This window comes from Candoia aspera, chromosome 8 (genome assembly GCF_035149785.1).
Source record: "Candoia aspera isolate rCanAsp1 chromosome 8, rCanAsp1.hap2, whole genome shotgun sequence".
Classification (NCBI taxonomy): domain Eukaryota; kingdom Metazoa; phylum Chordata; class Lepidosauria; order Squamata; family Boidae; genus Candoia; species Candoia aspera.
In genome coordinates this window covers 69,420,382-69,434,152 of record NC_086160.1, presented here as the reverse complement: position 1 = coordinate 69,434,152, position 13,771 = coordinate 69,420,382, and the positions used below count along the sequence as shown (strand labels likewise).

Here is a 13,771-nt window from a genome sequence, read left to right as displayed (position 1 = left end):
AAACGAGAATCTAAAATATTCAGGAGCTGACAGCTTGGTTATAAAGGTGAGAATGATGGTTGCGGTCTAAGCAGCCAATGAGTTGTGAAAATCACTGCCAAAGATGCAGTTTTGCCATTATGGCAAAAAGTATATGTGCTATTGAAAACTACTTATTGGATAAGTAAGTATAACTTACTTACTTTAATTTATTGGATAAATGTTTGGGAGACAGGTCTATCAATTCTTATAGGCCATTGTGCATTTTGTCTTCTAGGATCGTATGCCTCCATGTGCCAGGTGCATGGGACAAAGAAGAAATGTCACCATGCTCTGCTTAAGGCTTCCTCTTTGATTCTTTGGCTGGAATTCCTGAACCAGGAGTTCCAGTGGCCAGCCTGGGGCTCTTGCATTCTCAGTTGATGCAAAAGTGTGGGTCTTGTTGTCCAGCCTGCCAGGATACTTAAGATAATCCTCTCTTTCATTTTGAAGTCATAGCCTGTCTCAAGGTCTTTCAGTGAGCCTAATGGAATAACTGAAAGTGACTTACTGGAACTGCAGTAAAATCATGTGTGATAATGTTTGCATAACAATAAGCCAGGACTGATGAAAATGCTGGCTTATCAGTAATGAGCCATATACTACAGCCCACGCTGCCTGATTGCTCCTGCTGCACATTTAAATCCAAACACTAGTACAATTTTTTTCAAACTAGGCAACTTTAAAATGTGTGGACTTCAACTCCCAGAATTCTTATGTAGCCCTGGAATGACTGACTGACTCACCGAATGAATATTTTTTTTAACTGAAGCTGGGAAGGCAAAAAGGAAAGCCCTTGTGCACCATCCAGATCTCTCTCGACAAAAGTTAATGAGGCAAACCTAGTAAGAAGTCAAAGCCACATAGTAACGCAATCCATCCAAATCAATTGCAATAATTCCCTGAGAACATTTGCTTTAGATGTGCTGGCTGGAGAATTCTGGGAGTTGAAGTCCACATGTCTTAAAGTTGCCAAGTTTGGGAAACACTGCTTTAAAACAGTTGCTGGGAGGCAGTTCAGAAGAGTATTACTGTACGTACTGAATGATTTCCATCTGGCTTTGAATATTACTGGCATGGCTGTGGGAAGCCTTAGCTGCCTCACTCAGTGCTTCCAGTTCCTGTTCATGTTCACTGATGAGCCTCTCAATGCTGTTATTAAAAAAACACACACACAACAGAAAGTAATAGTGGTAAGGCATCTGTGATCTAATGTGCTGATTATCTCATCATGCTTTAGCAGGATCAAGTTACAAATCTGGGAGATAGAACTGGGCAAATAGGAAAAGACTTAATCTGCCATGGGGTAAGGAGAAGATAGCATCCACCTAGTGTTGTTCTAAAATATCCCTCCTTCCTTTCTCATGTCAAAATGAATGACTGCTCTACACTCCTTCACTAGAATAATCATTCTGAAGTAGTCTCTTTGGGGAAACTTCTGGTTCTTGGCTTTATCACCTTAAGCAACCTAAGAACTAATTATCTCAGGGGGCAGCTTTTGCCATATGACCCATCTCCTCTGATCCCCAAAGTTCTTCTCATGAGCTTCTTCTCCAAGTTCCATTGTTTGTGGAGGGTCGACTGGTCTCCTCTAAAAGCAGAGCTTTCTCAGTAGCAGTCCTGATGCTCTGGAACTTTTTCAACGAGAAGCTCGTTCAGTCTTTTTCTAATTATCCTCCCGCAAGAAATTACAAACATTTTAAATTTCACACTGCGTTTGCTAACAGCTGATTAAAACCGCTTGATGGCTGTGAGTACCCCTCCGTCTTTCTGCTTCTCTGTTTCTGTTTTATACTGCTTTGACTTCCGGTTTTATTCGGCTTTGACTTACTGCTTTGGGTTTCATTGTTTGTGAAACATTTTATTTTTCATACTAATCTGCTGTGGGAGCTTTCCTGATGAGTGATAGATAATAGTCTAAAACACATTTACATTAAGAAGCTGGAAAACAACTCACCTGTCCTGATGCTGTTGAAGCAGAACTTCAGTTTTAGATTGTGATTCTCTCTTCATCATTTCTATTTGCTGTTCCAGCTAATAAAATGTCACAAGTTATGCTAATTAAACAATTATTCTTATACAAACAACTATGTAGAGTAAAAGATAAAGAATTTCCATCAGTAGTCAAATGGGTACTGTGGCCCATTTACAAAACATGGGTGCTAAGACAGATAAGAGGAATAGCCTAAGTTTGTTGTGTTTCTATTTTTACACTTACACCAAGAATAATTTTCGGGGTGCCTGGGTCAATATTTCCTTTATCTTAGTGCCAGTGCTGATAAAACGTTTTTGAGGAATTCCATCTACATTTCCATAAGATAGGGATAAGACCCTTACTCCTGCTGTCTCCAGCCATGTGCTCTCCAAAAGGGCAACCTCTCAGAATTCTTAGCCAGCGTGGCAAACAGTCCATACTAGATATTAGTGGTTGGAAAACCCAAGGTTTTTGCCTGCTTGCCAAGGATTTCCACAATCTGCCTGAGCTGCTCCACGATCCAGTGGGACATCATCTCCACTATCAGGTACTTAGGGCTCTCCAGATGTGGCTGAGCCATTACTCCATTCCAATTGGCAAAGGATGCTAGGACCTGTAGTCTAGCAGCATCCCCTGCTCCATAGATCTCACTCCTGATCTCACAGGCTTCAACAATTGTCCTATATCACAGAGCTCAGGATAATGTAAAATGCCCCGACACTGAATCAGACCATTTGTTCACCTAGCTGCCTATTTTCTGTGGAAATGTCTGAGTTCTGGACTTTTCCAGCTCTGCTACAAAAAAGTGCTTCAAAGAGAGAGATCAATGATTGAACCTGGATTTTTTTTCCTTGCATCCAGCTAGGAGGCAGCCTCTGCTTATCTTGGTTGATCTCAAACAGCCAGGCAGAGTGGGACCTGGTCAGTATTTGGATGGGAAACTCCCAGGGCTATAGGCTGGACAAGGAAGTTGGAAAAACTTCCCTGAGGAAAACAATGGCAAACTATTTATTTATTGCAGCCAAGAAAAATGACAGAGATGTGTCCATGAAGTCACCAAGAGTTGAGCTCAACCTGAAGAAGACTTTCACTTATTTTTTTCATGTAACATCTCCCACTGTGCTATGGTCTCTCCCCAAACCCTTATCTAACCCAACTTCCTCATTGTCCTCTACAGTTCCGTCTTGGAAGACTGACTGCCCTTTGGGCTGAGAGCTATAACCACTGGTGATTTGGGCTGTGCTGCATTTTGTGTATTTGCTACGACTTCTGAAGCTCCTAGTGATGGAATTTCTCATGGCCTTTGGGATTCCTAAGAAGCTACAAAATATTCAGATGGAATCTAAGACTGGAGGCTTACTAGTCAAAACAAATAAATCTGTCAGCAGGCACACAAAAAAGAACATTCTAAGGCAATATATAGAACGTCAACAGGGAGAAAAGGAGATTTGTTTGACATTCCTGCTTATATCACAGATGCCTCAATTATATCATCATTTTCTGTAAGATGCTAGGAGGACAGAAAGGCATGTTATATTACATATAAAGTTTGGCCTTAAATATGTAATTGGTGATTTATAAGTAGGGTAGCAACCAATTTTTAAATATATTTAATTGGAAATAGGTTCCATTGCCCAAAATGGGAAATAGAATGAAACCAGTTAAGAATGATGTGAATTACACACTTGCCACTTGTGTGACTGCTTTAAAAATTAAACTATAGGCAGGTGATCTCTAATCTGAAGCAGGGCTCTAATGGGACAAGTAGGAAGGCTTTAATACCTTGCCCCTGATGTGGTCCTGATTGTGCATCTTGGTCCATATGGGCTCCTTCAAAGTTAAACCTCAGGCAGAAGTGTCTCCTTGTCAGGGACATCTGCAAGAAGAATTAAAAAAGTCAAGATGTGACTGCATGATCTAAGCCATTGATCACAGCTTCAATTTCCCAATTGCAGCCACCAGCTTGACTTTTTTGACTATTGACTGACTGACTGACTGGACTTCTATGATTACTAATCAATAATTGGGCCCAATTTTGGAGCAAAACAGAATGTATTAGGAAGATGATCCAACTGGTGAAGTAAGGATGAGACATTTAAATCACATCCCAGGCAGATAGAAGAAGGATCTGAATCCTTCCCTCATCTAATTGTTTTTCCTGAAATTGCATCCTTGTCAGGGGAAAAAAGGAAGAACACGGGCAAGACTAGATTTTAGCTTTAATTGCCCACTTTTCAGAACTCTGTACCATACAACAGCTCAGTTCTAGCTTTACAGAAATGAGATATGACCCAGGTTTGACACAAATTTGTTCCTTTTACAACTGAGATAGCCCTGTTATATTTGGGAGGTGCAAATACATTGCTACATTGCTAGTTAGAAATGTAGGAATGTATTTGCACTGAAGCCTTGGTGATTTCAAAGGGTCCAATCTGTGTGCAATTGCTTTGCCCAGGAATACTTTCAGTAACAGTGGCTACCAGCTCTGGAAAAAAAAATAGCACTACGGTTAAACTCAAAAGCACTCCATCCTATGAAGAGGGAGGCAAAATTCAGGGTAAAAGAAATAGCAGCATGGTGGCCAGGATGATGTTCTCACCCTTTCGTTACATTCAGCCTGACCTGACTAGGCCACTGCCCTTAACGCAGACACATACGCACACTTCCAGATTTGGGGTGAAGATAAGTAACTTGAAGGGCAGATCACGTACTGGGGAAAGCCTTGTTTTCAAACGCAACACCTCTGTTTCCAAATCCCGAAGAATCGTGGTAAAAGCAGAGGGCAGGCTGCAGATATGGAGACTGGCAACGCCTTCATAGTCATGCGTCTTCCTGTCCAAACTGTCTTCGTAATGCAGGAGAAGATTTCGGAATTCCTTGAACACATCTTCATGGACCTGTACCAACTTTTTCAGATGTTCAACCTGGCAAATGGATTCTTTCAGCATTTCCTCCTGAAGTAGGCTGGCTGTCTGCAGTTCATCAACCGTACCCCTCAGCCTGCTACTGAGATCTTCTTGCGTTTGAGATTCCTTTTGTCTGTTTATCAGGAAAGGAAGTATCCAAGACAAGTTCAAGAGCTACAAGCAATTCCACCATTTACTTGTGATCCCAAATTAGGGCCGTTTTATTTTTATTTTTATGCTAGCCATGCACTTCCTACCAGTTAAAGAGCCAGCACACAGGGGGGAAATTACTATATATTAGCTCACCTAGCGGACCTATAATGATTCTCAGGCCCTTCCAAAAGTTGCCACCAAACTGTAATTTTTAATCCGGCGGAAGGCAAAAAATAATGATAATAATAATTGGATGGGTACCAATAAATTATTTGTATTTAATCAGTTTGATTTACATTGAGCTAAACTTGAATCAGTTTCATTTTTGTTTTGGATCCACCCACTTTGTGGTGGCTCCACCTATTTTTTGAGAATAAAAGTGACACATCCCTGAGCTAGACAATATAATTACAAACATCGTGATGGCCACACTTCAGAATAAAACAATTGGGTTCATTTTGCAGTTTCCCTAAACACCTGGAAACAACCTTCGAAGCATGCCTTCCTAGGCAGGGAGGGCCAAGTGTTGGTGCATCATTACAGAGCAGGTTTGCTTTCTCATCACCTTCATAATAACATCCTGAGCAGAAGGAATGGTCAGAATCTCTGTTAGATTAGCAATAATGTTACCTACACCGAGCATTAAGACCCCGAAATTTACTCCAGAGACAATTAGGACAGATAAATGATTTTAAGGAGAAGGATTAATACTGGGAGTAGAGAAGAAGCCTGATTATGAAATGCCATTACTGCTACCACCATCATGGCTATCACGTTGGGTTAACTGGATCAACCCTTCCTCCCTTGCTGCCCTCATTTAACTAATGGTCAAAAGGCTTTCAATGGTTTTTGATCGCTGGGAAATGCTATATGCTACCCATACGCCATCTACAGAATGGAGGTTGGGAAAAAACTGCACGCCAGTCAGAACAAAGGTGGAAAAACAGACAGATGCTGGTAAAAGAGTGAGAGGTTTGTCATGGAGTGGAGAGGCCTCCAAGAGATCACCATCTGGTCTGGGATCAACTAATACCATTTGGTTTGCAGTCAACGAATACCAGATGCAAGAAGGCAACCCCATGGACAAATAAGGACGATTTGTCCACATGGTTTCTTTCTTGCATTTGCTTAACTTGTACATAGAAAGAGATTATCCATACAATGTTTCTGGCACACCCTTCTCACAAGGAACCTGACCCAGTAGCAACTGCCTTTGGGACATTCAAGGAAATGGAGGAGCCACGCCATAGTATCTTTCCCTGTCTGAGAAGGTGAGCTAGAAAGAGATACCCAACTGGCTTCAAAATAGTTTCTCAACTCCCACTTAAATCATTCTGGAGCCAGGCCAGAAAGAGTGATCAAAAGAAAGGTTTACAAGGGAATGGTGACTCTCTTGGGTTCGTGCTGTGAGAGTGTGAGAGGGCTCACCTTAGTTCATTAATGGAGTCTTTCTCTCTCATCACATCCTGAAGACTTGCCTGCAGCTCAATAATTGATTGCCTTAATGTGAATTTCTGTTTCTCATTTTGTTCTGTACTCTACAGGAGATAAAAGAAGATAATTAAATAATGCTGGAAGAATGGGGCAAAAGAAACCATGGAGACATTCGTATGGGAGAGATTTTCTGGAACACAGCAATTGAAAGAAGTAATTCCTTATGAAACTAATTCACTTCTAGCTTTCCAGTTAGATGAATATGTGCAAAAGGGTAACCTTGGCAGATAACGGAAGACAAGCCAAGGAAAGGCGCTTTTCCCTGCCTCTGTCTTTCAGCAGGACTCACCCACGCTCAGCAGGAAGCAGAAAGCAAACCTCGTCTGACCTCCAAAGCTAAGCAGGGTCAGAGCTGTTGATAAGAGAAAGTAAAAAGACACCCAGGAGGAAGACAATGGCCAACCATTTTCATGCGGTCACTAGGAGGAAGTTAAGCTTGATTCAAGGGCATTTTTACTGCTATGTATTTCACAAACACACAAATATTCACATGCAGATAAAATGAACGATGATGATGATGATGATGATGATGATGAACTATAGAGAGATTTCTTTTTCTTTACATAAAGTTTAAATTTGATGTCAGTGTTCTTTTGTTCTCTCCCATTTCTATAATCTCTACAGAATTACTATGGGACATTCAAGAGTCAGGAATCTAGAGAAACAGACTGGAGCCAGGTCCTGAAAACTTCAGACAGGTGTTGTTCTCAGCTATGGGTTGTCTTCTGCTTCAGATGTCTGTGCTGAAGCCCTTTATTTAAGAACCGTGGTCTTAAGTTGTTCTTCTTTGTTATTCTGTGTGATGCTTTGTCACCTGGCATAGATGTTGTTCCTATGCCCTTGGGAGTCAAGAACATGGATGGCTTTATAACCCCCTATTGCAGATTTTTCTCCTGAAAATCCCTTAAAGCTTCTAGCTTTGGTTCAGACAGGCAGTAAAGACTTAACAAAAGAGATGATGGATCTCACTTGGACATGCAGATGCTGGAGTAACAGTAATCTGAGATCTAGGCGGCAGTTCAATTGAAAAACACACTGGTATCACCAGATCCAGTAGGGAATTAAGTGAGAATACGTACTGCTGTTCTTGTTTCCATGTGAACAATAGGAAATGGCTATCAGCCCAGATGTTATAACCTATTAATACAAATCCCTGGAGTTTATATGAAGGACGACAAGAGCATTGATGCTTTGAAGAACTTGGGAAACTCAAAATAGAGAAAGGAGTGCTATGAAAAATAGTTCTACAGGACTTACTGAATAAGAAAAGTTTGCTGCAAACAAGGAACACATAAGATTCTCTCTGTGCACTGTAGAATAATACAAAATTTAGTACTGGGCCCAGAATCAGTATCCTCAGAATCTTACCATATTTCAACAAAAGTAACTTTCTAGCATCTACAGTTGAACAAGAGACATGAACATTTGTGGCAATTTTATAGAAAAGTCAGTGAGGTCAAAAGAATTGAATAAAATAAATAAAGTAAGGTCAGTATAATTTCCAGGAAGTTTCTAATGAAAAAACCAGGCAACCCTCTCTACCTCAAATACAGAATTTGATAGAGATTAGTTGTTGCCTTTAAGTTTTCCTCGGCTTCTGGCATTATTATTATTATTATTATTATTATTATTATTATTTGCTAACCACAAAAACTTCAGCAAAGGATCGTTACCTTGTCGTGGTGCTGGAGCTTGAGCACCTCAATGATGCCATGAGCTAAACCGTGAAGGGCCACCCAAGACGGGAAGGTCATGACAGAGAGGTCAGACTAAATGCGATCCCTGGGAAAGGTAATGGCAACCCACCCCAGTATTCTTGCCGTGAAAACTAAATGGATCAGTACAACCAGAGATATGTCGATATACCATCGGAAGGTGAGACCCCCAGGTCGGAAGATGGTCAAAATGCTACTGGGGAGGAACAGAGGATGAGCTCAACTAGCCCCAGACGTGATGACGCAGCTAGCTCAAACCCGAAAGGACGGTTAGCGGCCGACGGTGCTGGTGGTGAACGGCGAATCCGATGTTCTAAGGATCAACACACCATTGGAACCTGGAATGTAAGATCTATGAGCCAGGGCAAATTGGATGTGGTTATTGGTGAGATGTCAAGATTAAAGATAGACATTCTGGGCATCAGTGAACTGAAATGGACTGGAATGGGCCACTTCACATCAAATGACCACCAGATCTACTACTGTGGACAAGAGGACCACAGAAGAAATGGAGTAGCCTTCATAATTAATAGTAAAGTGGCTAAAGCAGTGCTTGGATACAACCCAAAAAACGACAGAATGATCTCAATTCGAATTCAGGGCAAGCCATCTAACATCACAGTGATCCAAATATACGCCCCAACCACAAATGCTGAAGAAGCTGAAGTAGAGCAGTTCTATGAGGATCTGCAGCACCTACTGGACAACACGCCTAAAAGAGATGTTATTTTCATCACAGGAGACTGGAATGCTAAGGTGGGCAGTCAAATGACACCTCGAATTACAGGTAAGTATGGCCTGGGAGAACAAAATGAAGCAGGACATAGGCTGATAGAATTTTGCCAAGACAATTCACTCTGCATAACAAACACTCTCTTCCAACAACCTAAGAGACGGCTTTATACATGGACTTCACCAGATGGACAACACCGAAATCAGATTGATTACATCCTTTGCAGCCAAAGGTGGCGGACATCTGTACAGTCGGTAAAAACAAGGCCTGGAGCTGACTGTAGTTCAGATCACGAACTTCTTCTTGCACAATTTAGGATCAGACTAAAGAGATTAGGGAAGACCCACAGATCAGCTAGATATGAGCTCACTAATATTCCTAAGGAATATGCAGTGGAGGTGAAGAATAGATTTAAGGGACTGGACTTAGTAGATAGGGTCCCGGAAGAACTCTGGACAGAAGTTGGCAGCATTGTTCAGGAGGCGGCAACAAAATACATCCCAAAGAAAGAGAAAACCAAGAAGGCAAAATGGCTGTCTGCTGAGACACTAGAAGTAGCCCAAGAAAGAAGGAAAGCAAAAGGCAACAGTGATAGGGGGAGATATGCCCAATTAAATGCAAAATTCCAGAGGTTAGCCAGAAGAGATAAGGAATTATTTTTAAACAAGCAATGCGCGGAAGTGGAAGAAGACAATAGAATAGGAAGGACAAGAGACCTCTTCCAGAAAATTAGAGACATTGGAGGTAAATTCCAGGCCAAAATGGGTATGATCAAAAACAAAGATGGCAAGGACCTAACAGAAGAAGAAGAGATCAAGAAAAGGTGGCAAGAATATACAGAAGACCTGTATAGGAAGGATAACAATATCGGGGATAGCTTTGACGGGGTGGTCAGTGAGCTAGAGCCAGACATCCTGAAGAGTGAGGTTGAGTGGGCCTTAAGAAGCATTGCTAATAACAAGGCAACAGGAGACAACGGCATCCCAGCTGAACTATTCAAAATCTTGCAAGATGATGCTGTCAAGGTAATGCATGCTATATGCCAGCAAATTTGGAAAACACAAGAATGGCCATCAGACTGGAAAAAATCAACTTATATCCCCATGCCAAAAAAGGGAAACACTAAAGAATGTTCAAACTATCGAACAGTGGCACTCATTTCACATGCCAGTAAGGTAATGCTCAAGATCCTGCAAGGTAGACTTCAGCAGTTCATGGAGCGAGAATTGCCAGATGTACAAGCTGGGTTTAGAAAAGGCAGAGGAACTAGAGACCAAATTGCCAATATCCGCTGGATAATGGAAAAAGCCAGGGAGTTTCAGAAAAACATCTATTTCTGTTTTATTGACTATTCTAAAGCCTTTGACTGTGTGGACCATAACAAATTGTGGCAAGTTCTTAGTGGTATGGGGATACCAAGTCATCTTGTATGCCTCCTGAAGAATCTGTATAACGACCAAGTAGCAACAGTAAGAACAGACCACGGAACAACAGACTGGTTTAAGATTGGGAAAGGAGTACGGCAGGGCTGTATACTCTCACCCTACCTATTCAACTTGTACGCAGAACACATCATGCGACAAGCTGGCCTTGAGGAATCCAAGGCTGGAGTTAAAATCTCTGGAAGAAACATTAACAATCTCAGATATGCAGATGATACCACTTTGATGGCTGAAAGCGAAGAGGAACTGAGGAGCCTTATGATGAAGGTGAAAGAAGAAAGTGCAAAAGCTGGTTTGCAGCTAAACCTCAAAAAAACCAAGATTATGGCAACCAGCTTGATTGATAACTGGCAAATAGAGGGAGAAAATGTAGAAGCAGTGAAAGACTTTGTATTCCTAGGTGCGAAGATTACTGCAGATGCTGACTGCAGTCAGGAAATCAGAAGACGCTTAATCCTTGGAAGAAGAGCAATGACAAATCTCGATAAAATAGTTAAGAGCAGAGACATCACACTGACAACAAAGGTCCGCATAGTTAAAGCAATGGTGTTCCCCGTAGTAACATATGGTTGTGAGAGCTGGACCATAAGGAAGGCTGAGCGAAGGAAGATCGATGCTTTTGAACTGTGGTGTTGGAGGAAAATTCTGAGAGTGCCTTGGACTGCAAGAAGATCAAACCAGTCCATCCTCCAGGAAATAAAGCCAGACTGCTCACTTGAGGGAATGATATTAAAGGCCAAACTGAAATACTTTGGCCACATAATGAGAAGACAGGACACCCTGGAGAAGATGCTGATGCTAGGGAGAGTGGAAGGCAAAAGGAAGAGGGGCCGACCAAGGGCAAGGTGGATGGATGATATTCTAGAGGTGACGGACTCGTCCCTGAGGAAGCTGGGGGTGTTGACGACCGACAGGAAGCTCTGGCGTGGGCTGGTCCATGAAGTCACGAAGAGTCGGAAGGGACTAAACAAATAAACAACAACATGGCCTAATATCTCTGTTGCAGAATTCAGCTTTTCTTAGCACAGAATGCTGAGCTGCAAACAGTTTCTTTCCTTCTTTTGTTTTCTTACTTTTTATAACATACAAAACTCCCAGTCCTGACAGTAATATCTGTTCTCTCCAGTGACCTGACAATATACAGGTAATTGGGGCAAATGTCATTGGACAAATCTGACACTTACTTGACTTAGCTTCCTCTGCAGATCTCTGACTTGCCGTGCATATTCTTCAAAGATGTTTTCAATCTGATCTTTTCCTGAAAAAGTACCCGATTTTCTGGTGGTCTCAATCTCCAGTTCATATTTTGAAGACAGGATCTTGGAAGGACTACTGTGTGAACTAGGGGTAACGTACGAGGTGTTGTCCGGGACAATACTGAGCTTCTTAGGACTTGGTGAATTTTGGCTGGTCGTTAAAGGAATCCCTAAAACACACATATGGACCAGAATTTGACAGTAACTGAAGGAAAAACAGAGTAATGTAACTGTGGGGAACACTAATTCTTCTGTAATCTGCACTCACAAGCATGGTACCTGAGAAGATAGGGGATAACTGCTCATAACAGCCTCCCTACATACACACACACAAACACACACACACACATACACTCTCATGATTTTTTCCTTTCTGCCATGATGAGGAATTACCATTTCTCAACCGGTGTGGCTCTCAGAACCATAACCCATAGCAACGAATAAAATGGAGCAACAGAAAAATGCGTTGTTTGGCAACATCATTCCATTAAAGTAACTACAGATAGTCCTCGTTTAGCAACCACAATTGGGACTGGCAGCTGTGTCTTAAGTGAAGCGGTTGCTAAGTGGGAAATTATGTGACTGCAACTGTGTTTTCCTTTTCTCCACTCCCCCACCCTTTAGAATGCTCACCCGGCACTGGGGCAACTAGCAAGAAAGGAATTAATGTTTGTATTTACATTCAGAGGAAGGGATTACACAAGAGTAAGCAGGCACACAATGGGGAATATGTAAGGTTGTTTGCATAGTGTGTTCATGGTTCCCAGCCCCGAGCAACCTCGGGACCGCAACATCGCTTTTGATGTGTATTCCCCATTGTGCGCCTGCTTATTCTCTTGTAATCCCTTCCTCCCCAGTCTCTCCACTCTGCAAGGATGTAAAAAAAGAAGAGCAACAGGTCAGGCACAGGACAACATGTACTGACTGTAGTGGCGACCACGTGACCACGGGATGTCGCAACACTCGTAAATGCGGGCATTGGTCATGAAGTTATTTTTCAGCACTGTCATAACTTCAAACAGTTGCTGAACAAGGCGAGGACTACCTGTATTTGTACTGCCAAATAAGCAAGGCATTATGCATAGAAGTCAACTTCTCAAAAAGATACTGTGATCAAGTTATTCTAGGGGGTCTCTTTACAAAAGGTTTCACCACTTCTACTGTAAGATATGGACCATTCTTTACCATCTTTTTTTTTATTGATAAAAGTGATCCTGCAGTACGTCAATGTTAACTTTCTTTTATAGGTTGAAATTGGCACGGAAGGCGGAGATTTGATATTGTGGAACACAAAGAGATTGCTTGGATTTTATCAGTATTTCTTGGGTAATATTATCTTGTGGTGGTAAAAGCTTTACCGCCCCCCCCCCCGCCATATACCTGTAAGTGGCGTTCACTACCAAACCTATGAGATACCATACAAATGAACTGCTGAAAGTGCCCTTGTAAGAAAAGATTTACAGCAAGCTGAAATGACCCTGACTGGCAACAGGGAGAAGAATCAATCAGGAACCTGTGGCCCAGCAAACCAGATTGTTTCTATTCACTGGCCATATCTCTGAGATAGTATAGCTGACATGCTGACCTATTAGGAAGGGATAAATAATAAGAAGGTCACATGGATGGGTTTATTGAAAACAGTCCAACATCATGCTGTGATTTCCACTGTGTCTGCCTTTTACCTTTGTTCTGTCTTTGCAATGTAGTAGGCCAAAGGTATATATTGTAAGCCCTGGTTCTGCTTTTGCTCAGGGCTTCTTAGCAAAGTGCCAAAACTTTGCTGGGAGCCCAGTATATACTGTACGCATGCAAATAAAATTATGCTGTGTCTTCAAAGTAATTTGGTTGCTTCAGGTGAGCCAGGTTTTGGCCACAGCAATCTCAAAATATTTTGTGTCCATCTGCAGAAAAAAGGGCCAAGTGTAATCTGCTTATGTGCAGATTAAACATACCTGTGATACTGCCAGGAGAGGACCTTCCTTCTTGACGTCCAGTGCATTCTGAAGACAACTTGCTTGCTTCTTCCTGGAGTTTCAAGGTTTCCTGTGTTTGCTTTTGCAATGCTTCCCTGTACAATTA

General features: G+C 41.8%; 1 protein-coding gene across 1 annotated transcript in view; it reads right to left on the bottom strand.

The window, feature by feature from the left end:
* The window catches only part of LOC134502402 (coiled-coil domain-containing protein 158-like), a 37,549-nt gene extending 24,847 nt beyond the window's left edge, over positions 1 to 12,702 (bottom strand). Inside the window, exons 1-6 of the mRNA XM_063310740.1 lie at positions 12,618 to 12,702; positions 11,621 to 11,862; positions 6,481 to 6,590; positions 4,705 to 5,032; positions 1,976 to 2,052; positions 1,060 to 1,170 (exon numbers count right to left, since the gene is read on the bottom strand). Coding sequence (XP_063166810.1) covers positions 1,060 to 1,170; positions 1,976 to 2,052; positions 4,705 to 5,032; positions 6,481 to 6,590; positions 11,621 to 11,862; positions 12,618 to 12,702 — 953 coding nt within the window. The remainder of the gene's footprint in view (positions 1 to 1,059; positions 1,171 to 1,975; positions 2,053 to 4,704; positions 5,033 to 6,480; positions 6,591 to 11,620; positions 11,863 to 12,617) is intronic.
* Between the last annotated feature and the right edge of the window lie 1,069 nt (positions 12,703 to 13,771).